This window comes from Canis lupus, chromosome 25 (genome assembly GCF_003254725.2).
Source record: "Canis lupus dingo isolate Sandy chromosome 25, ASM325472v2, whole genome shotgun sequence".
NCBI lineage: Eukaryota > Metazoa > Chordata > Mammalia > Carnivora > Canidae > Canis > Canis lupus.
In genome coordinates this window covers 28,377,719-28,403,274 of record NC_064267.1, presented here as the reverse complement: position 1 = coordinate 28,403,274, position 25,556 = coordinate 28,377,719, and the positions used below count along the sequence as shown (strand labels likewise).

The 25,556-nt window shown below is 37.4% G+C and overlaps 1 protein-coding gene across 1 annotated transcript in view; it reads right to left on the bottom strand.

The window, feature by feature from the left end:
* The window catches only part of KIF13B (kinesin family member 13B), a 203,481-nt gene that overhangs the window by 111,612 nt on the left and 66,313 nt on the right, over nt 1–25,556 (bottom strand). Inside the window, exons 4-11 of the mRNA XM_049100832.1 lie at nt 22,560–22,620; nt 20,596–20,688; nt 19,076–19,256; nt 15,449–15,536; nt 12,942–13,076; nt 10,680–10,792; nt 9,190–9,301; nt 41–253 (exon numbers count right to left, since the gene is read on the bottom strand). Coding sequence (XP_048956789.1) covers nt 41–253; nt 9,190–9,301; nt 10,680–10,792; nt 12,942–13,076; nt 15,449–15,536; nt 19,076–19,256; nt 20,596–20,688; nt 22,560–22,620 — 996 coding nt within the window. The remainder of the gene's footprint in view (nt 1–40; nt 254–9,189; nt 9,302–10,679; nt 10,793–12,941; nt 13,077–15,448; nt 15,537–19,075; nt 19,257–20,595; nt 20,689–22,559; nt 22,621–25,556) is intronic.

Below are 25,556 nucleotides of genomic sequence, written 5' to 3'. Positions count from 1 at the left end.
TTCCTAGACCCAGAAAGTGTGGCTTGGCTGAGCCTTATACCTCTGCTTTGGTTAGTTGCTCTCGGAGCTTTTCTACTTCTTCCCGGAGATCCCGGATAATTCGTGCATTAGGATCTTCATTCACCACAGCATGGTTCACGATGTTCTTGGCGCGATCTGCATACCGCAGAGTTGAAAGGGTTTCATCGTAGTTATCGGCTGCTGGACTGACAGTGGCCACCATGGCTGTCTTGCTGTTACCCCCAAGACTGTCCTAGATGAAGAAAGAAATTGAGTAGGATTTTTAAATTGGAAGAAAACATCATATGAGAAAGTTGAAGTCAGAAAGGGTAAAAGAGTGTTCCAAGGTCAAATATGTATTTAAAAGACAAAGCTAGGACTAAAATACAGATATACTGACTCATGTCCCATGCTCTTTCTTCTCTGCCAAGCTACTTTTCTGCAGAAGGGAGATCTGGTTTTTAAGAAAAGACAGGGAAATACGGAGAAGCTTACATTTATTTTAGTTTAATAACAATTGGTTCTAAGCAGACTACTCAAAAAACAATGATTTCTTAAATGCCTAAAAATCTTCCTTAGAGAAACTGAGCAATATTATTTGTTATGTGATCAAAGAGTGATTACCAATAATCTACTCCATAATGCCATGTACTTGGAAGCCTAAATAATGGCTTGGAAAGTGTTGGCTGTTACAAGCTATCAAGAACCTTATAAATTTTTCAAACATAAGGTATAATTTGTTATAAAACAAAGGTATATTGAGGTACCTGATTTTATTCCCTCTGATAGCACTTCAAAAACTACTATAACAGGCTTATCTTCTACACAACCACTTAGACCACCCCTGTTCAGACAAGGGTGCTAAAAAAAGACAGTCATCTTCATTATGCTAAAACTGATAAGTATGGTGAAATGGGCATTAGAATGGGCCCCAACAAATTCAAAACACTACTTCCACTTGAGAACATTAAAAAATAACTAGACATAACTCAAAATTACCAAACTAGAAATCCAGTCCATCCTGACTCTACTTTACAATCCAAAGGCTGTGTGTAATCTACCTGTGGCAAGTAGCCTCTCAGACAGCCCCCAATTATTCCTACCTCTTGGTATTCATACCTCAGTACCCCATTCCCTACCCTCGAGTGTGGGCAGGGTTTACCTGATTTACCTCTATGGAACAGAATACAGCAGAACTGATGGCATGTCACTTCTGAGATGAGATTGCAAAAAGATCATGGCTTCTGTTATGGGTGTTTTCTCTTATTCTTGGGAAATCACTGTCATGAGGTGAGGTGGCCCTATGAAGAGACCTCAAGAGGGAATTTGGAAACCGATCTCCTGAAGCCTGCCAACAACCACTTAGATAAACAGATCTAACCCTACTCAAATCTTGCACTGACCACCTCAGATAACACTTTGATTGCAGCCAGTTGAAAGATGCCAGCCAGAACCACTTGATTAGGCCACACCCAGAATCCTGACCCATGGAAACTATGAGATAATAAATGCTCGTTGTTTCTAGCTATTAAGGTTTAGGGGCAATCTGTTACACAGCAATAATAATTAATAACACACTAATAATTAATAACACACTAACATATGGTTCCAAGAGGAAAAATATTACCCAAAAAAAGTGACTCAATACCCTCCTTCAGCATAGACTATCATTGAATTATAGACTCTCAAGATAATCAAACAGGCTGATATGGGGAATCACAGGTCATAAGAAAGCTAACTCTACTTCGGGCAGCAGTTACAGATGTAAAATTCTTACTTCTGAAAATATAAAGTTTTTCCAATATCAATATATCTACAATTTGTTTCTGTGAGCTGTGATTTATACCATCTTCGCATAAACTTGACTCAGCCCTTGCAGCTTTTTGTGAACTCAATTATTTTACTGATTAAAAAACCCAGAGGTTTGTTCTAACAGAGGTCAAATACTCTACTTAAAGATCCAGAACTCGTAAACTGAACAATATTCTAATCCAATGGTATTCTTCCTTCAAGTCCAATATGATTTCTACTCTCCCACAGCTATCCTCAATTACAGAGTAACAAAGTAACACTTGGCAATGTAGAAAGAGCTCAGACCTGAGGAACAAGTACCATGACCATGACCGTGACGGGACCAGCCTTCCAAGTTATTCTGTCCTACTGTCAGAGACAAAATAATTCTCTAGGTGTTGCTAACAGTTCGATACAATCACAGACAATGTGTGTGTATGACTGACAACGTGCCAATCCACTACTGAAAATTGGGTTTTGCACTGAAAACACTGCTTAATTATACCTTTGAAGGAAATACAGTCAAATGCATGAAAAGGAAGGAAACGTAAGTAATTTCGGCTCTAGAAAGCAGAAGCAATTTCCACTAAGTCTGTATGATTGCTTGCTTTCCTCTTCACTTCTAGACACTGATCTTAACACTGTTGGTGCCCACCTTTGGCAACTTCAAGAAGAGTGTCAAGATGTACACTAATGACATTCCAATGTTATATATAAAGATCACAGGAATTACATCTCAGATTACAATTCAGTCACTAACAGCACCATAGTAGAATGCTGCCCTTCAAGAACTACTGCACTGTTAGCCCACATGACAGCAAAGGTTAAGGGATAAAAGGGGATTTGTGACAATGACTACCAAAGGCAGTTATATTGTGCTTCAATTTGTGCAGGGAGAAGGAAACCTGGCAAACGATAAATACTTGATATATATTTTTAATACTTGATATTTTAAAAGCCCTTGTGCATAAGGAACAATATGCTTATATTAAAAAATGGCCTCGTGCCATTAGCAAGACAGAAACAGCAACAAAAGAACTGGCACTCATTCAAGGAGAAAGTATAAAGCTTCCTATTACTCTTTAATTGTTTAATTAGGCAAATCAGATGAGTTTTGTTTCCAATGTAGCAACTGCAAATTAAATGGACATAGGAAAGAAATTGAATTTTGGAAGGCAGGATTTTTTAAAGCTGAAAGAACTCTTTGAAGTCATCTAATGTAATTACTTCATTTTACAGATGAGGAAGGAACCCAGGAAGATTGACAGACGGACCAAATATCATAAAGCTAGTTCAGAGCAGAGCTGAAAGTACTTATTCACTCAGCTCTTCATAGAGTTTACCATCTACAGGGTGACACTGGAGAGCAAATACTATATGGCAAGAACTACAGTAGGGATAAACACAGCATGGACATAGAAAATAGAACAAGCAGAAAGCCCAGTCTTGAAAGGTTAGGGATGACTTTCAGAGAAAGTGACATCTGAGACCTAAAGATGAATAAGCAGTGTCCAGATAAAGGTTAGTGGGGAGGGGAGTGGAAGGAGAGATTGAAGAGAGAAGGATGTTCCAAATAGAGTAACAGTAAAATCCTAGAAGAGTACTCATCACTTAGCTAGAATTGATCTTAGCAAGAGCAAGACGAACAATAAGACATGAGAAGGGGTCAGATTACTGAAGGCCTCATAAGTCACAAGCCATTAAAGAATCTGGACTTTATCATAATAGCCTGTAAGAGAGTTACTCAAGAGAGTGAAGTTTAAGAAGAGTATTAATTTTAAGATATTATAACTTACTATAAAGAATGGAATGAAAAGCTCGAAGGAGATGTTTCAATCACCAGGCAAGATGAAAGTCGTTTTCATTAGATAAGTGGCAGTAATAATGAAAAAATGTGGATTAAGTCAAAAGATACTCATTATTTGAGCATTTATTACCAGAAATTATTTGAATGTTAAGAGGCTTATATTGAGAAGGTTACATAGAGAAGCAAAAGACCTCTTGATAAGAAATGGTTCTCCACTGACCACTTACCAAATGAGTAGCCACTCAACCCACTGAGAGAAGAGCTGGAGGAGAGTGAGAAGAGCTCTCACATCCATCTCCTGCCAAACCACCATGGACAGTCATTTTCCCTGACTCCCAAATGTAAATATCAAGAGCACAACACAGTTATAATGCAAATACAATGCAAAAACTCTTTTTTTTTTAATTTATTTTTTATTGGTGTTCAATTTACTAACATACAGAATAACCCCCAGTGCCCGTCACCCATTCACTCCCACCCCCCGCCCTCCTCCCCTTCCACCACCCCTAGTTCGTTTCCCAGAGTTAGCAGTCTTTACATTCTGTCTCCCTTTCTGATATTTCCCACACATTTCAATGCAAAAACTCTTAATGACGGCAGCCCGGGTGGCTCAGCGGGCAGCCCGGGAGGCTCAGCAGTTTAGCGGTTTAGCGCTGCCTTCAGCCCAGGGCCTGATCCTGAGGTCCCGGGATCGGGATCGAGTCCCACATCAGGCTCCCTGCATGGAGCCTGCTTCTCCCTCTGCCTGTGTCTCTGCCCCTCTCTCTCTCTCCTCTCTGTGTATTCTCATGAATAAATAAATAAAATCTTTAAAAAAAAACTCTTAACGAAACTGCAAACCATATAAAGGATGAGCAATTTTATGAGTTCAATGATATTTATGCTGGAGAATATACTAGAATCATATGAAACTGAACAAGGATCAGGGAGGCTCAGACTAATTTAGAATTAAAGAAGTAGAGAGCAAAAGGAACGTAAAAGCCACTTCAAAGGAGAATGATTTGGATACCAATGGATTCCAAGAGGACTTTGGGAAAATTGTTTAAAGATCAGAATAAGTTTTGTGAAAATGTCCCACTTCAGAAAGATCATATGTTTTTTCAGTAAAAAGTATGACAAAAATGAAGAAAACTTCTTTTTTTTTTAGCCTAAGAATTAACACACAGAGGTTACAATTAGAACCCAACTTTACTAAACAGAAGATAACATGAGTTTTTAAAATGTTTAGTTTTGTTCCTCAGTTCAAGTATTTTCACAAGTTTCTATTAACATCTGGTAAAAGTGAAGTGCTTCTCCTTCTAATGAAAAGTGACCTTTGGCAAGATGTACAATCATAGCCTAGGCAAGAGAAGATGGGCAGCGAAGTCAGTCCTGATTCCAATCTTGTTTCTGTAACCACTGTCACATCTGCAAAATGGGAACACTACCATTTGCCTTCAGAGAAGTAAATAAGATAATGCACATGAAACATTTTGCATGGTATTTGATTGTCCTGGCCTCCAGCCTATGGAATGGATACTCAATAATTACCTAGGCCATTTAACTATATGAATTAATTTGATAAAAGATATTTCCTTGCATTGTTTCAATGGCCTTAGTAACACTAAAACAACAGAAGAACGAGTATTATGTCTTTTATAAGTCCGGCATATCCAGGGAATAGTCATGAAGGATCAGGAGATCCATGACTTCATGATGGAAAGTCTGAGGAAGAAATAAGAATCTTATTGAAATTCCTTCTGGAAATTAAACAAATGAGATTTCAAGGTTAATTCCTGACATGTGAAGACCAGCACAATTATTTCCTTGGTAGTGCAATGTTTCGTAATACCCCTTCAATTCAAGAGTTACCTACAAGTGGTTTTTAATTACCAAATTTTGTTTATCCTTTTGTTTTAAATTTCTAAATTTTTTTTTTTTGCATTTTGGCCAAAGGAAATACTCTACAATTTTCTACTGTGGCTAGTTTCACATAATAAAGCATGCTCAAATAGTGTGCAGGGTTTTAGAAAGTAAAGCTGAATAAATACCAGTAACCCTTTGAAAGAGTAGAAACTAAAAGAAAACTCAACTTCCTTTACGAACATTTCATGGACTAAGTCAAAATTTTGTGTCACCTTGGAAGAGCAAATATAGTTAAAATGTCTATATAACCCATGAAATCTACACATTTCATGCAATCCCTATCAAAATACCAATAGCAGAACGCTTGAGTGGCTCAGTGGTTGAGCATCTGCCTTCAGCTCAGGGCATAATCCCAGGATCCGGGATTGAGTTCCACATAGGTCTCCCTGCAGAGAGCCTGCTTCTCCCTCTGCCTATGTCTCTGCCTCTTTCTCTCTGTCTTTCATGAATAAACAAATAAATCTTTTAAAAAAAAGCCAATAGCATTTTTCATAGAACTAAAGCAAATAATCCTAAAATTTGTGTAGAACCACAAAAGACCTCAAATAGCCAAAGCAATTTTGAAAAACAAAAGCTGGAGACATCATAATTCTGGACTTCAAGTTATATTACAAAGCCGTAGTGATCAAAACACTACGGTACTGGCACAAAAACAGACACACAGATCAATGGAACAGAATAGAAAACCAAGAAATAAACCCACAATTATATGGTCAATTTATCTTGGACAAAGCAGGAAAGAATATGCAGTGGGAAAAAGAAAGTCTCTTTCAACAAATGGTGTTGGGAAGACAGCTACATGCAAGAGAATGAAACTGAACCACTTTCTTAGATCAGTCACAAAAATAAATTCTAAATGGACTAAAGACCTAAATGTGAGACCTGAAACCATAAAAAATCCTAGAAGAGAGCACAGGCAGAAATGTCTGACATTACCCGCAGCAACATCTTTCTAGATATGTCTCCCGAGGCAAGGGAAATAAAAGCAAAAATAAGCTATTAGGACTACATCATAATAAAAAGCTTCTGCACAGGGAAGGAAACAATCAATGAACTGAAAGCAACCGACTGAATGGGAGAAGATATTTGCAAAAAACTTAGGTGATACAAGGTTAGCATCCAAAATATATAAAGAACTTAGGCAAATCAACACCAAAAAAAAAAAACCAAAATAATCCAACTAAAAAATGGGCAGACGACATCAACAGACATTTCTCCAAAGACATACAAGAAGGCCAACATACACATGAAGAGATGCACAACATCACTCATCATCAGGGAAATACAAATCAAAACTACAATGGGGTATTAGCTCACACCTGTTAGAATGGCTAAAATCAAAACCACAAGGAACAAGTGTTTGGTGAGGAAGTGAAGAAAAAGGAATCCTCTTGCACTGTTTGTTGGTGGGAATACAAACTGGTATAGACACTCTGAAAAACAGTATGAAGGTTCCTCAAAAAGTTAAAAATAGAACTATCCTACAATCTAGGAATCCCACTGCTGCCATTTACCCCAAAATACAAAAACACTAATTCAAAGTGATAAATGCACCCCCTATGTTTATAACAGCATTATTTACAATAGCCAAATCACAAAGGCAGCCCAAGAGTACATCAACAGACTAATGGATAAAGAAGATGTGATATATATACACAATGGAATATTATTCAGTCATAAAAAGAAATAAAGGGAACCCTGGGTGGCTCAGTGGTTTGGCGCCTGCCTTTGGCCCAGGGCGCGATCCTCGAGTCCCGGGATTGAGTCCCGTATCAGGCTCCCAGCATGGAGCCTGCTTCTCCCTCTGCTTGTGTCTCTGCCTCTCTCTTTCTCTCTATGTCTATCATGAATAAATAAATAAATCTTTTTAAAAAATAAATAAAATATTGCCATCTGCAAAGATATGGCTGGAACTAGAATGCATAATGCTATGCAAAATAAGTTAGTCAGACCAAACACCGTATGATCTTACTCATATGTGGAATTTAAGAAACAAAACAAGCAAAGGTGACCCAAAAAAGGGAGAGAGGGGAAGACAAATCAAGAAGCCAACTCTTAACTAAAGAGAACAAACTGATGGTCATCAGAGGCAAGATGAGTGAGGGGATGGGTGAAATAGGTGATGGGGACAAAGGAGGGCATTTTTGATGAGCAACAGTGTCATATGGAATTGCTGAATCACTATATTGTACACCTGAAGCTAATGTAACACTGTATGTTAATGATACTGGAATTAAAATTTAAAAATAGCCCCCTCCCCTAAAAAAACACCGAAGTTGTGTCTTCTACTAAGCGATCTGTGCTTAGCTCATCTTTATATTCTCAACCCCTACCACAGTGAGTAGCAGGCATACAATAAATTCTTGATCAATGACAGAATAACATATTACAAAACTACCCAGGACTCATAAAATTATTTCTTCGTTAAAAAAAAAAAATAAGGGGCAGCCCTGGTGGCGCAGCGGTTTAGTACCGCCTACAGCCTGGGGTATGATCCTGGAGACCCAGGATCGAGTCCCACGTCGGGCTCCCTGCATGGAGCCTGCTTCTCCCTTTGCCTGTGTCTCTGCCTCTCTCTCTCTCTCTCTCTCTCTCTCTCAAATAAATAAATAAATAAAACATTAAAAAAAATAGGAATAGGAACACCTGGGTGGCTCAGGGGTTGAGCGTCTGTCTGTCTTTGGCTCAGGGTGTGATCCCAGGGTTCCAGGATTGAGTCCCGCATTGGGCTACCTGTGAGGAGCCTGCTTCTCCCTCTGTGTTTCTGCCTCTCTCTCTGTCTCTCATGAATAAATAAATAAAATCTTTTTTTTAAAAAAAGGAACAAAAGGAATATTAAGAAAAATATTTTGTTACAGGTTGGCAACTCTATACAAAGTTAAACTGTCACTGGATTTTCCATCTTCTAGCTCCCAGTCCAATATCCAATTCACCATGCCACCTCTATGGACTAAAGGGAAACTTGAAGACTGGAAGTGACCTGGAAATAGCTTCTCTCTTCACCAAACTCCTATCACGTGTTCTTATTATCACTCTAATGGAATCACTGACTCTTGTTATAATATTTTGTGTTACATAAGACACAACTTATCTCCCTTACCAGACCCTGAGCAATCAGAGGGCAAGGAGGGTCTGACATTTCTGTACATTCTCCTCATCACACTTCATAGCTTTTGTTCTTTCTCATTTGTATTTCTCTATACATATTGAATCAATTAACAAGTGAATGACTATGTGCTTTACTCTGTATCCTTAAACAACTTATGAAGCTGAAAGTAAATTAAAATGATCATGAGTAGCCTTGACATTAAATAGAAAAACAGGTCTAAAATGTCAGTCAAACAAAAGGAGTCTGTGAGAAAGAGTAGTCCAGCTGAGTCTGTAAGACAGTGGAAATCCTTTCCTATGACTCACTCAGCTATCAGATTGGCACAAGGTCCTTCTTCTACCCCAAAATCTCAAAGGCACCTGTGTGGTTCCGTGTGCCCAAATCCTGTTGCTTCCAGGTTATGGTGAATCAGATGCTTCATCTATTAAACCTATGATTATCCTATGAGAGACTGATGATTTTAAATTTGAACATTGGTAGAAGAAATGATAATCAGGAGGGATTAAAAATCTACTCTTCTCTTCCTTTCTACCAACCACCAAGAGTGTGCCAGAAAGGGTGGGGGTGGAGAGCTTACTTTGAGCAGCCAAGTGAGAACTGAGTCACGATATGGAACAAATTTATTCTTGTTTTTGCCAGCACTCTGATCTGCTAGGGCTGAGATAACCAGACCGAGGGTTGTGAGGGACCTGCATGGTGCAACAAACCGGAATAATCATAAAAAACTGAGTATATCAAATGTCACATTTTCACACAAAAACTGAACACTGAGATGTACGTGCATGAAAACAGCACTGTTGTCAGCATTTTACTGCTCAGCTTAAAAACACGTAAGCTCTAAAAGCTGATATCCTTCAAATGCTACTGCAAGCAGTAAAACTGCTTAGCTCAATTACTTTTTTCCATTTTTGTAAACAGCAACATGAGCTGTAAACCTTTAGGTTAAGATAAAGACACAAACATCACATATCTTTAAGAGAAGCCACAAACATAATACAATTAATTAAAACTTAGTACAAGGCAAAAACATTTGCATATATGTGTGTGTGTGAGGTATCTATATATATCATATATATCTATACATGTATCATACATAATATCATACATATATGCATATCACCACTCAATAATAATAGCATAGCGTCTGGATGATAATTTATGATCTCCAGTTGGTTACTCTGGTTATGTGTCTTTTTGGATTTCTGCCCACAAGGAGCTAATAATTTAGCTTTGAGATAGAAAATGTAACTATATGAAGAAATTGGTACACAAAACACTACCTTCTAAAACGCTAGCTTCTTGGTGTAAATAAGCACCACAACAGTCATACAAGGGAAAGCCCAATGTGGCTAGGACACAAATTGATGTTGGTTTGACAGTGACACCCAGGTTGAGATCAACATTTGGACTGTGATAGACAATTACCTTGGTTGTTTTCCATAGTTTAGACCAGTGGTTCTCAATTGGAGCAGCTGGCAAGGCCCCCAGAGAGGTTTCCATAGTCACAACTGGGGGTGGGCAGGTACTACCGCCATCTAGTGGGTAAGGCCAGGGATCCAACTAAACATCCTACAGTATACAACAACAGCCCCTGGGACAAGGAATTACCTAGCCCCAGATCTCAATAGAGCTGCCACTGAGAAACCTCTGACTTGACTGTGCTCCTTAGTCCCATCAGGCATCTCAAAAAAACAAAACATGCTCTGGTCCATTAAAAATAATAAAATAGGGATCCCTGGGTGGCGCAGAGGTTTGGCGCCTGCCTTTGGCCCAGGGCGCGATCCTGGAGACCTGGGATCGAATCCCACATCAGGCTCCCGGTGCATGGAGCCTGCTTCTCCCTCTGCCTGTGTCTCTGCCTCTCTCTCTCTCACTGTGTGCCTATCATAAATTAAAAATAATAATAATAATAATAAAATATATATATATATATGGAAAAAATTCTCAATTGTTTTTTCATTATAGCCTCAATCATTCCAGAATCTTATTCTTTTAATAACCACAGAAGTTCCCCCAGTTGGCTCTTAAATCCATAAAGTAATAAAAGCAAGCTTCTGGAAAACTTACTTGTTAATGTTGCTACCCTCCTTCAACCTGTCCCCCGCAGCTCCAGTCTTTGTTGCTCGCTCACTGCCTGCTAAATCAACCAAGCTCAGTTTGCCCACTTTCTCTCCAGATGTCTGCAAAGTAAATCAACAAGTACAAATCAACAGTTAAAGAATATAGTAAGTCCTACATCTCTACTGAATAAGCTTATTGTCTAATCCTTAATTAAAACATTATTTACTGTTATTTCAAAACTAGTTCATTCTGCTATAAAACAGTCTAAGAAGGGGCGCTTGGGTGGCTCAGTTGATGAAGGCAGCCAACTCCTGGTTTTGGCTCAGGTCATTATCTTGGGGTCCTGGGATCGAGCCCTGAGTCAGGCCCACACTCAGTGGGGAGTCTGCTTGTTTCCCTCTCTCTCTGCCCCATCCCTGTTCGCACATGCGAGCACTCTCTCTCCAAAATAAGTAAATCTTTAAAAAAAAAAAAGCAGTATAAGAAAACTATATGGTCTAGTGGTAGATACATCCCAAATTATACACAACTCTACTAATCCAGGTAAGAGTGAAAGTTATCCCAGAAAAATAGCGCCCTTCAAAATGGGACATTTTGAAGGGAACCCAGTAAAATTTTCATGGAGAATTATATAAAAGCACTTACAAAATATAAATTTTAATATAAGACTGCTTCAAATTTCAAAATATTTACCAATAACCCTAAGAGAAAATATTTGCAATTCTTATTGGTAGAAAAAAATTAATATTTTACAAATATGACCTCTTAAAAACTCAACCTTTTCTTACATTTTTCATATTATTTATATATAGTAATTCCCTTATTTCATAGTTTCAGGTATTAAATTTACATATTTTTCTAGTTATTATATATACACATATATACTGATTATTTCCTTTTATCAAAAGTATTCTGTAATGTAATCACACACATAACATATTTTATACTTCAGCAACAATACAAGAAATGTGAGAAAGCAATGCCCAAATCTATAGACTGGATCATTTCTTAAAACTTTTAATATATATATTTATATTTACTTCCATAAATAAACATGTTGCTAACAAAAGGATATTCAGCTTCCCAACTCAAAAGTATTTTTGGTTAAAAAAATCAGTATGTTTTTTGTTCTATGCTGAAAAGGAAATAGAAAACAAAGAACTTTTTGTTGTTGCACTAGTCTTGCTGGGATGGTAAAAAAAGAAAACTATGCTTTCAGCAAATGAAAATCTTGCCAAAATATAGCATTTTGCCAGCATGATTATTTTAGCTTCTGGTATTTGAAACCAATTTGCTGGGGGGTAGGCGTCATAATAAAATACGCAAATATTCACATAAAAAGTAGGAAAAAAACAAGAGAGGTTTTCAGTGCGGTAGGAGCATATACATCTCTGGCTCTGTTTACTCTTCATAATTTTCAAAACCAAATACTCAAAAAAATCATTCTACAAATCTACTAATTTTATAATACAATTTCCCCAGTATAGTTTGTTCCTTCTAATACTTAACTATTTAGCAGAAGGTAACATTTAAAAAGAATCTCTACTAAATCAGCTAGAGTTAACATTAACTTATACAGCTAGCCATCCAAGTTTAAAGCTCAAAAAATGCTGTGGCAAAGACTGTGAACCATCAGCATGTTTAACTTCTGTTTCACCTTCCTTTAGTTGGACAGGGTGGAACTGAAAACTATATTTCTCAGACTCCCTTGCAGCCAGAGTTCAGGATGTGACTTGGGTTCTGTCAAGCAGATATACTTGCTTCAGATTTGGAAAGCAGAAACAAGGTAGAGGTCATCCCTTTGGCCTATCTTGGCTTTTTTCTGCTGGAGAGCAGGATCATGAAAATATGGGGTTTTCTACAAATGTCTCAGCTTACATTCTCCAGCTTCCAGGTCACTAAGAGGCAGCTTTACTGACTCTTATGTCCTTGACCACAGCTATTAGGCAGACCTGGAACTCACAGCTCTAGTGGTGGCCTCAGAGGTAGTACCATTCTTGGATGAAATCTACATTGTTATTCCTAGAGATTCAGCCTAGAATCCATTCGTCCTCAGGTATTCTAACAACTCTGTAATCACCCAATCCCTCCATTAAATCCCCCTCTCTTAACCTACAGTGGCTTCTGTGTCTTGCTGAGTCCTAACTGATAACCAGTCTGGCTAGGACTTTAAGTCATCTAACACTTGAAAGGAATGGAATATGATAAATCATGATCCACTTTAGAAATATTAAAAAAAAAGAAAAGGTCAAGCAAGTGAATACCTACCCCAGACTTCACATCGTATAAAGTATGTGTAAGGGTGATTTTGAAGACCGCATGGGATCGACTGCTCTCCTCATTCATGTTGGTGGCAGCAACTGTACGAGACTTGTTACCCTCAGACATCAAAGACTCAATATCCTAAGTAGAAACAAGTCACAGACACACATCTCTTTATCTGTCAAATAAATATCAAAACCCTGCTATCCTATCAAATGCATTACAAGCTTCACTACTCAGTCAACCACATTTGGAGTTTACAAATTTACACTTTGTTTTTCAATGAACATTAAGCCCCACAGAATATGATAGCCAATACTGTCTCTGAAAACTCAAAACACATTTATTTTCTGTAGGTGCCAAATAAAGTAGCAGAATCAGAGAGAATTAGAAGGTTTAGAAGCCACATTTGACCCATAAGATGGACAAATACAGCATGCCAACCATTATCTAATATAAAAATTTCAAAATATTTATTTTCTTTAATGACAATAGACGACAACTGTTAAATTAGATTATACGAATAAACAATAAACAAAAGTAACTGTAACCCCTTCGTGCAAGCATAGCACTGTGTCACCACGTTGGTATGTATTATACCAGATCTGTTTCTGAAAACAGAATATCAAGAAACTAATTTTCTACACAGATTTACTACTTCGTGGCCATTACTGGTAAAAAAGAGATAGCATGATGCACCTGAAAGATCATGAGATGGGATCTTCATTTTTTTTTAATGTTATAAGCTCTAAAAATAGTTACTTAACCAAATTGAATTTTAGTTTCAAAAATAACAATACAGAGCTATAATATAATCTACCTTAGAAGGATTTTAATGAGAAACTAGAAAGATGGTATGTATGAAAGAGTAGACTAGTTGCCTCCTCTTACCCTGTCTCATTTTCTTTCTAGTAAAAGAACCCAGAGCTGAGCACCCTGCCATGGAACTAGATTACATTTCCCAGATGCCTTTGCAACTCAGTCTGGCCATAGGACTAAGTTTTAGTGAAACTGGGACTTCTTAAAGGGAATAGTTATGCTCTCACACCTTGGTTCTAAGCGCTAAGATCCTCACCTATGAGAACAAGGGCTTTACCACAGAGCTGGCTCTATGTAGAGAGCTGGAAGGAATCTAGGTCCCCAACAGTATCTTTGGAGTCACTGTATCAGCCCTCTCACCATTCATTCTTTCATTCACTCATTTGTTCACTTAAATATATACTAAAGTCACCTATTACCATGCCAGGTACATTTTGAATACTGAGAATAATGAACAAAATATATAATAATTCATGTTGCAAAGAACTTAGATTCTATTATTTTTTTCATATTTTCCTATTATTTGCAGCCAACACAACCCTGACTCATATATGAAAAACTTTAAAAATCATAATTTTCTAGGGCAGCCCGGGTGGCTCAGCAGTTTAGCACCACCTTCAGCCCAGGGCCTGATCCTGGAGACCTGGGATCGAGTCCCACATCAGACTCCCTGCATGGAGCCTGCTTCTCCCTTTGCCTGTGTCTCTGCCTCTCTCTCTCCTTGTGTCTCTCATGAATAAATAAATTTTTTTAAAAAATCATAATCTTCTATTTTGCTGTATCAATGAAAAAGAATAATGTTTAAACAGCATAACATCTATAAGCATCTTGAGGAGATGGACCATCTCATTCACTTTTTATGTTCTCAGCACCTAACACAATGTCTGGCACATGACAGGTGTTCAACAGATGTTTACCAAACAAAGTAACAAATGTTTATTACTAAATGAAGTATCATTGACCAAATGATACAAATGATAAATGAACAAAATACAAATGGACGTACCTGTTAACATGGTCAAGACTATAAAACTAATTTCCATTTTAAAATTTTGGGACAAAGAGGCTTAGTGAGATAGATGATCCAGAGTCATACAAGAGTCACACAAGAGGATTAAGTGTCACCAGATCAACATTCTCTGAGTCTTAATTCAATGTATATTACATCACAGCATCTCATTCCACCCCCACTTCCCCAACACGCAAAGCCTGATGGATCCACACAAAGCAGAACTGTAAGTTTGGAAATGAAGAGAATAAAAGGCCGATGAGTGATCCTCTCAAGTTAGCAGACTTGGAATTCCAACTACCCAATTCATATATTTTATTTCATTATATCAACGAAATAATAAACAACTTCATTGTTTTATGCACTTCTAGGGACAAAAAATGCTGCCATTTATAATTTTAAGATGCAATTATAAGGAATATCACAATTTTAGAGCTCATAAAATATGAAAAAATGTGCATTTCACAATAGATGAATAGGTATGTTTTCCAAATGTGTACACCTTTTCTCAAAATTAAACTGTCATAATAGCCGTATATAGTTTTTTAAGACTTTTGTATAAAGTAGCTCATTAAGTAATGCTACTGTAATATTTTTTAATTTCAAGAAAAATAATCATCACAAATTAAACAAGAAATAATTTGCTATAGTGAATGTAAACAGTTTACATAAAGGATGTTATTACCTTGTAGCTTGTGACAGCCAATTTAGAGAGTCCATCGACATAGGGTCCCAAAACATTGTGCTCTCTGACTTTTAACGTTTGACGACTTCTGCTCATTAAAAAGAAAGAATTTTAAAACAATAACCTGTTTTTAAAAGGACTCAATCGTGCTCCATAAAAATATGTAGTGAACTCAACAAAGATCCCAAGTAAAAAGAACCAATTAACTTGATCTAAGAAGAATATAAACCAAAATTTAAAATCTTGACTGGTAAGAAAAACTTCATAATGTGATAAAATATCACATCACTCAAAAGGGTACACTGTGGGATGTCTATTTACTACCACAAAGAATGCAGAGTCAAATAAATACAATCAATCTACTTGTCATTTCACAGAATGTGGTACAAAGAACAGAGAAACTCAAGAAATGTTAACTGTGCAAGAAAGAAAACCCAGACCAATTTCAATCACAAATAAAGACAGACTGAATTTAATAATGATTTAAAAATATAACATTAGGCTGATCCCAGGGCTACTGGGTTGTTTTAACATTGGAAAAAGATTCATGCCCTTTACCATACTATACTAATAGACTAAATGGGGGGGAGGGGGCACATAATCATTTCAATAAATGCAGTGAAAAGGATTCAATAGAGTTAAGTACTTATTTGTGGTTAAAAAACAAATACCGCTTAGAAACAAAGAACTAATAAACCCAGCAAGGAGCATCTGTCAAAAGCCTAGAATATACAGTATGCTTAATTATATCAACCAAAAAACATTAAGAAAATTCATCGATGATTGCATGGAATATACATTCTATCTCAAAAAAGCTCTGTAAAAATATAACATTACAATAAAAAAAGAATATTTGTTGATAGTGAGAGTGATTCTTATTTTATGAGCTTATTTTCTAATGATCTAGAATCCTCTAGTACTCTAGGATCAGCCACCAAAAACTTCATTTACTACTATAAAACTGTACATGAAGTAAATATGGAACAAATATTTGATTTAAGTCTCATCTCAGGATATGCCGTATTATAACTTTAGCCTTTAATTTTTCCTTTTCTATTAAAGATAACGTATATTGTATTATCTTCTGGATAAAACAACATAATTACATCATTATTTACAGTGGATATGGAATTCATAAAATCTGTATTTAATTTAAAAAATTAACTTCTCTTTCTCTCCTTCTCCCTCTACCCCACTTTTTTTTTTAATTTTTTTTTCCTCTGCCCCACTTGTACACACGTCCTCTCTCACTTGCACTCTCTCTCTGACATACGTAAAGAAGTCTTAAAAAAACAACTAAGTTCTCTCAAATAGTCTTTCACTGAAAAAGGGATCACCTTTAGTTTTTAATCCATTCACTTTGACACTTTAGAAACACTGCAAAAATCCTCAAGAAACTCTCATGGAGGAGACAACAGTGGCAGCTAGCACTTATTGAGTAAATGTTCTAAGACCTCAGGTGTATCATCCCAGCCTATCTCCACAACAGCCCATTGTGGTATTATGTAATATTATCATCCTTGGTATAAATGAGGCCTAGAAAGTATAAGGAACTTGCTCCATAGATAACAATTAGAGGACCTGGACGCAGAGCTACGTGAACCCCAATCCCATGCTGTTAATTACTAGCTATACACAAGACAAGCATAACAAGAAATTACTAAAGGCTCTGGGCAAGTTATAGACAAAATTCAAGCAATTCCACACAAGTCCTATGGAATACAAAACACAGGAACGAAGTCAGCTAAGAATTTCTGGCAAGAGTAGGCCTGGGATCTCAAAGAAAGTGAAGCTTGGGGTTCCTGGGTGGCTTAGTCAGTTGAGTGTGTACCTTTGGCTCAGGTCATGATCTCAGGATCCTGAGATGGAGTCTCAAGTTGGGCATCCTACTCAGTGGGGAACTGCTTCTCCCTCTCCTTCTACCCCTTCTCCCCAGGCTTGTGCTCTCTCCCTCTCTCTCTCTCTCTCTCTCGTTCACTTTTTTCTCTCTCTCAAATAAATAAAATCTAGAAAGAAAGAAAGAAAGAAGAAGAAAGAAAGAAAGAAAGAAAGAAAGAAAGAAAGAAAGAAAGAAAGAAAGAAAGGAAGAAAAAGAAAGAAGAAAGAAAGAGAGAGAGATACTCTTCACAGAGGTGAAGGTGCAAGGACAAGTATTCATGGCAGAGTCAAGAAAAGTACAAGGACAGAATATTCAGCAAGATGTGGGTACCTAGGCTGTGACCTTCCCACCTCTGGCCTCCTTTTGTTCTCTGATTTGACTTTCCTGCTTGGTGCCCTCCAGCCACACTGGACAGTGAGGTCACTCTCCAAGCAAGTGATTTCTTACACCATGCTTTAGCACAATCTGTCCTCTATGCCTGGTTCTCACCTAACTTCTTAGTGGACAGACTCCTACTCAGCACAAAAAATCATTAAGCACCTTCTGTGGAATCTTCCCTTCTCCCCATTCCATCTTTGCTCTCAACTATTTTGTATAAGGCTCTTCCACAATTTAAAAGCATTATTACATTGTATTATGATTATTTGTTTCCAAAACTTTCATTCTGTCCATGCTATGAGATCTTCCTCTACAACCTGCATATTGCCTGGCACATAATGATGATCATTCAACAGATGTTAAGTTTTACAAAGGAACATTCAAGTGCTAACTGAATGTCACTGTGAAAGGCCTGAAGATCATCATCTTTGTCAAAGAAAACAGATATCAGTGAGGGGTTAACATGTTTTCTCTTGATTGAGCATCACTACAACGCCCTGCTTCTAAGACCACCTTTCTTTGATTGTCTTCTTCATCTAAATATAATTAAATGTCCCCTGTAAGTAACTCTGTACTTCCTGTAAAACCTCAGCTCACTTGGCTCTTTGACCTTACAAACACCATTCTTACATCCATAAGCCACAGGCTGTGGTTATTATCAGTTTCTCTCTCATCATAGTTGTACTTCCTTAAAATATGACTCAGAAAACTCTGTGCAATGGACAGATTTCCTCAGATACGTCTTATCTTCCTCATTAGGTTCAGTTATGACTGCAGAGTGAGAATAGCATTTTCTAAGGCTTTCTAATACTTTTGAACCACTTCTCTTTCAAAGTCTATGCCATAAAAGGAGACACACTTTCTCTCTGGGAATTTTTTAAATTAACTATCATGAAGTCCAGGTTTCAAATCTCTGATTATGCCTCTCCCTTACTTCATAGCCTGCAAAGAAAAAACAGCCAATTCCACCTGAAATTTCTTGGTCTTTTTTAAAAAAAGAAGAAGAAAGCCTTACTTGATTAAGAATACCAGTCTGATACTAAGTAACTTATTTTTCATTGCATAATTTTTTGTTTGTGATTCTGGATATATCTGAGGAAGGCAGTATGAGGCAAATATATGCATGTGACAACACTTCCCTGCCCCAACTCAGCCTTAAATGCAAAAGCCAGAACTGGCTGCAGGAAGCTGCTCAATGTGACTAAAAACAAAGTCACAAGGACAATAACTAGATAAACAGATAAAAGCACAGAGACAGTAACTAGATAAATAACTCTACCAGAGTTCAATATAAAAAATTTCACTTGAACCAATTTATAAGTCTGTATTAATCCACAACACTGTAACATTAGAGTTTCAAAGTCCTTTACCCTTTGGGATCAAGAAGATCTCTAACTTTTTCATTATAAATTTCCATATAGGACACTTCTACTTTAAAACTCTGCTCTTCATTTTCCTCTTTCTGAGTTCGTTCAAAAAGTCCACTACAAAGTCTTGGAATTAATCCAGGTTGGTCAGCTGTGCCCATCATGGTATAAGATTTTCCAGATCCTAAAAAAGTGGAAATCACAGTTATTACTGTCTCTGAGAAGTTTAAATACATAACCCTCTTTCCATTGCTCATAATAAATTACTAGCACTTAGCAAAATGCCCAAAATAAGAAATATACCCAAATAAAATGACAAAACTAATAAATATAGCAACTTTCCTACTACACATGTAAAATCTGAAGTAAACATCTTTTAGGAAGAAAATTAAAATTTTCTTTAACCATCTTTATACTTAAAAAAAAAAAAAACCTAAAATAACTGAAAAACAATGAGGTCTGAGTAGCTTTCTAAAATTAACTAGGGAGATCCATATGATGAATACTACTCTGACTGCTCCTAGCCACTAATCATAGCACAAAAAATACACATTATCCCTATAGGCCCCAGAGCAAATTAACTTGCTACCCTTTGGCAACAGTGTAGAAACCAAAGAATAATCTTCTTTTTCCACTATAATATTATTTTCTCCATTGTACCAAAAATACATATTCATTAAAGAAAATTCAGAGAACACAGGAAAGTAGAAAGGAAAATACTAAATCACACATAGTCCTAACTTAAGTCTAACTCTTTTTCCTTCTTTAGAAGCAATGCTTTTATAAATGTATTTTTAATCATACAAATTGCTGCTTTTATCACTTGACACTCTATCAATGTCATAGTAACTAAAACTAAAACAGCACTTTTTAAGGACCAGGCTGTTTCTAGAAGTTTTCAATGATAAACTCATTGTGACAACCCTATAGGGAAGGCCTATACTTACCAACAGTTTACAGAAAAGGAAACTAAAGGAGCTGGGCTGGAGATGGGCTATCCTGTACCCTGGCTCAGAATCCATGCTCTTTTAATCATACCACATACTGCCTCTTAAAAATATCAGAAGCATTCTTCCATAAAAAATAGTTTTCAACTGGACAAACTATATACAATATACTTTTATAAAAATGACTCCTTCACTTTATTTTTTTTTTAAATTTTTATTTATTTATGATAGTCACACACACAGAGAGAGAGAGAGAGAGAGAGAGAGAGAGAGGCAGAGACACAGGCAGAGGGAGAAGCAGGCTCCATGCACCGGGAGCCCGACGTGGGATTCGATCCCGGGTTTCCAGGATTGCGCCCTGGGCCAAAGGCAGGCGCTAAACCACTGTGCCACCCAGGGATCCCCGACTCCTTCACTTTAAATAGATTTTCTTTCTTGGTAACCACAGAGGTACAGAAGTCAAATGCTCCTTATCAATTTTAACTGATAAGATGCTAACAATATGTATTCTCTTTGTTAACTTTCTCTGTTATGATCTTTAAAGCTTAAATATGTATGTATAATATTTAACATTACCAGTCTGTCCGTAGGCAAAAATACATGCATTGTAACCATCAAAAGCATTCTGAAGGATATTCTCCCCAAGGCACTTGAAAACATCATCTTGACCTGAAAAAGAGAGAAAAAAAAATACGAAAGGATACCTTAAGCCAAAACTACATATGAACAATCTTTTGAAAACCAAAAACAACTGCCTCACAAATGCACTGTTTCTTTTTTTTTTTTCTTTTAAGATTTTATTTATTTATTCACAAGAGACAGAGAGAGACAGAGAGGCAGAGACACAGGCAGAGGGAGGGAGAAGCAGGCTCCATGCAGGGAGCCGGACGTGGGACTCGATCCTGGGACTCCAGGATCAGGCCCTGGGCTGAAGACAGCGCTAAACCACTGAGCCACCCGGGATCCCCCCAAAATGCACTTTTTCAAACTGTATCTCCACACAAGATTTTTAGACTCAATGAATGCTTCCAAAAGTTTATGGCTTTTGAGTATTTTCTAGCTAGCACATGATAGGAAAAGAGTAAAAAGTTCCTGATATATGAACTTGAATTAATAAACACTGGCCAAAAATCATCTGCAATGCAAAAAGCTAATGAACTGCTAATTTTATAAACAATGGTTATAAATATCCAAAATTTATACTAGGGACCTCCATGGATCTGAATTCAACTACATACCACCAGCTAATGATTTATTCACTGGGTACTAGAATTCAACATAATCATACATCCAATCTCCTCTCCTTTTCCTCAATGACAATTTTTAATTATAGGGCCTACAATACATACTAGCTAGAGCAGGGAAAAATATCCTGAAAATTTCTTCTAGCTTTCATTCATGGACAAAAATGAAATGAAAGGTTCAACTTCTCCTCCACAGGCTAAATTACATATGCCAATAATCAAAACAAAATCATTCAATCTCTCTTTGAGTCTTTATTATAATATGAAAGAACTGGATGTTGCTATGTCTGTTATACTTTGAATTCTATAAATAGCATTCCATTATGCCCCACTTCCTAGTTAATTTCCCAGATTAGTGTATCATCATCTTACTTCCCATACAGAAGCAATCTGTAAGCAATCCATTGGGCCAGCTAGAGCAAATTAACTTTAACTTTTTGAACCAGCTGTAGTACTACTTTGTCTCATGACAAAAGTCAATACAATATGACACTCAATATTTAAAAGATACTGCTTAGAAACAGGTATCATAAGCAGTTACAAATAAAGTAAAATAAAAGGCTGTCCCTGCAGTCTTAAATTTGTGGTGTAAAGGAGCTTGAGACAGTCATTGTTGAGGAGCTTAAGAGAATTAACAGAATTCCAAGTAAATTTAGAAAATCTCTTTAAAAAAAAAAAAAAGATTTTACTTATTTATTCATGAGAGACAGAGAGAGAGAGGCAGAGACACAGGCAGAGGGAGAAGCAGGCTCCATGCAGGGAGCCTGATGTGGGACTCGATCCCAGAACTCCAGGATCAAGGATCACACCCTGGGCCAAAGGCAGGCACTTAACTGCTGAGCCACCCAGGGATCCCCAGAAAATCTCTCTATTAAAGAGAGAAATGGAACACTGAAAACTTAAGTGATTTGCTTAGTCACAGCAGCAGGCAGAAGCAAAGCCTAAACTAAACTACAGGTTTCCTTTTTCCTTGCTCAACTCTCCTGTACCAAGCTCTCTAGACCACATCACAGACATCTAAAGGAGTCTGAACAGCTACTTTGTGCTGCAAGTACCATGTAAAGTCTGGGAATGTGTGTGATAATCTCAACTGTGTACCCTATTCATCTACCTTTACTGTCTTATAACATGAACAGCACATTGTCAATCTCCTATTTCCCGATCAACGTAAAAACAGGAAAGATGGGAAGAAATTCTCTATATAGTTTTTAAAGTTACACAAAATAATGCTGTAATACTTATGGGAAAAAAATTAAAACACCTTTCCTATAGTAGTTAACTGGATGCTGTACTTACCTGCATACTTTTCTCTGACTGATTCATCCATAGACCAGAAACAGTGATCATATGCAAACACCTGTTGAAAAATAAACATATAGTATATACTAAGTACAAAACCTTAACATACTTATAATGTTATAACAGTGTTACAACACAGATAATACTGCTCATAGTAGTGAAATAAAAGTACCTTCCTGCTTTAAAAAATGAAGTTAGTTAAATTATTTATGGTACAGTTTTACGATGAGCAATTAAACATCCTATAAATGATATAGACCTTTATTTCACATGGAAAATCCTTCACAATGTTAAGTGAAAAAAGGAGAAGTTACAAAACAATATTTATAATATGATGACTATCATATATACATATATATGCACACACAGTTACACATATAAAGTTTATTTCTGCATAAGATTAGTGGTCTTTGTCTTCTTTATGTTTTGATGTATTCTCATTTTTACTTTTCTTAGAGAAAATAAAGATATTTTTAAAAGAATGAAATGTAAAGATTACTACAGCATGTTGAAAGTAGTTATAAAACAGCAGATTCAAAAAAATCATAACACTCATGTGCAATATTGCATAGTCTCAAAACTACAGAACACTGATAAGAAAATGTTCATGTAAGGGAGACAGAACATGAAAGACTCCTAACTCTGGGAAACGAACTAGGGGTGGTGGAAGGGGAGGTGGGCGGGGGGTGGGAGTGACTGGGTGGCGGGCACTGAGGTGGGCACTTGACAGGATGAGCACTGGATGTTATTCTGTATGTTGGCAAATTGAACACCAATAAAAAATAAATGTATTAAAAACAATAAAAAAATAATAAAATGAAAAATAAAAAAGAAAGAAAATGTTCATGTATTAATGTGGAAGTAATGAAAGTCTGGACCATGATCCCATGTTTGAACCAAAATCTGTATAGATAAAAAGTACTAAGACTACACCTTGGAATCTGGATGGTGGTTAATGCCACCTGGTGGAACATCACAGATCCTCTCTGTTTGGATCTTTTACATTTACTACTTTCCAAAATATGCATTTTTGGTGGTGGTTTTTTGTGGGATTTTTAAAAATCCTTTAGGCTTTTTCGTTGAATTTTCTTTTTTTTTTATTTCATATTTTATAATCAAGTCTCTAAGGATTTTAAGGGTAATTGTTTTTAAAGATTTTTTTTTTTAATTTGAGAGCGAGAATGAGCACAAGTGGGGGGAAGGGCAGGGAGGGGTAAGCAGATTTCCCAATGACTGTGGAGCCCAAGGCAGTGCTTGATTCCAGGACCCTGAGATCATGACCTAAGCCGAAGTCAGATGCTTAACCAACTGAGCTACTCAGGTGCCCCAAGTGTAACTGTTTTTAAAATCATTTCAGTTTGTAGTTCAAACTCTATAATTTTTGGAGTCTGTTACCTCTTTTTTTTTTTTTTAAGATTTTATTTATTTACTTGAGACAGAGAGAGAGAGAGCACAAGCAGGGATGAGGATCAGAGGGAGAGGGAGAAGCAGACTCCCCACTGAGCAGGGAGCCCAATACAGGGCTTAATCCCAGGACCCTAAGATCATGACCTGAGCTGAAGGCAGACACTTAACCGACTGAGCCAGCCAGGCACTGTTGCCTTACTTCCATTTTTTTTTTAATAAATTTATTTTTTATTGGTGTTCAATTTGCTGTTGCCTTACTTCCTGATGACAGTTTTCCTCTTGGGCCTTTATATGTTAGTTTGCAAGTGCATCTGAATTGGGAGTTTGTTTCATGGTTACGTGGTTGCTTGTTTTTTTCCTCTCCTTCTGGCCATCTTTACATGACTAGTCACACTGCCACTCCCAGCTACTGAAGCCCAGATTTTGGTCTTCCCAAAGTCCAATGTCTCCACGCCCTGCAATTTACACAGACAGCTCAATGTTGCTGGCCAAAACCCTTTCCTTTAGCCTTCATTCATGTTGGAGCCTCACTCAAATCAGTTTTCACATGGTGAGTTCCCCGGTCCTCCCTGATACATCAGGCCCCCTCTAATCTGCAAGAGGTGAACTTCTATCACTTCTGAGAATCGGCCTCTGATCCCAAGGCCCAGTAAATATGCTGCTTCAGCCCCAGCTTGCTGCTGGTCCCGGAAGTTACATTATGTTGTTTTTTAATATGATGACATGAGTTTAATATTTTAAAATATTTTCTCTGTTGCTGCCGTGAGTTTGAAGTTGGCAGGATATTGCACCTGTCTGAACTCACAATGTTACCTGGACCAAAAGTCTAAAAGTTAATTTTTTAAAGAAAGGAAATTGGATTAAGGTGGTAAATTAAGTACGCATACTTATATCCATCTCCTGCCTGAAATTAACTCAAAATGATGGAAGAATACAGGAAGGCAAAGGGCCAAAGGTGGAAAGAAAAAAGGAAAGGAGAATTAAGTTTTTGAAAGCTAGATTGCTTGCTTGTATCTAGATAAGAAATTGAGACTCCCTGAAAAATAGTTACAATGAGACTAAGGAGGGGGGGGTAGGATGGGTGGAGTAGGGGCCACATGGATACCACAGGCCAAAACACTGCAGAAAAAGATGGCTGCAAAGGTAAGACCTGTTCTGGAAGGCACACAGAGAACAACTAAATGAGCAACATGAAGACTGCAGGGGGCGGGCAGGGGGGAACCCCCAGGATGACTGGTTAAAAAGGCCTTCAAGGCAGGAAATGGTCAAAACATTCATATCTGTGCACAAAGCAGCAGGCAAGGAAGGCATTTGTTCCCTGGAAGGGGGCAGTGATGAGAAAGCTAGGCCTAAGAGGCAAGGAGAAGGCCAATGGTTGACAAGATGTAGGAAGGGGCAGGAGCCCTGGAGCCCAGAAGCTATCACAGGCTAAAGCACTATGTTGTCCATTACTAATCCTCCACAGGATTCCAAAGCGAAATACGTAGCTGTCAAGAGTGGTGGCTCACTGTGTTAGCAATACTCCAACAGGGTTAGGACGAAAAGAAAAAGGAAGATGGAAGGTGGTCCCAAAGGACTGTGGATCAC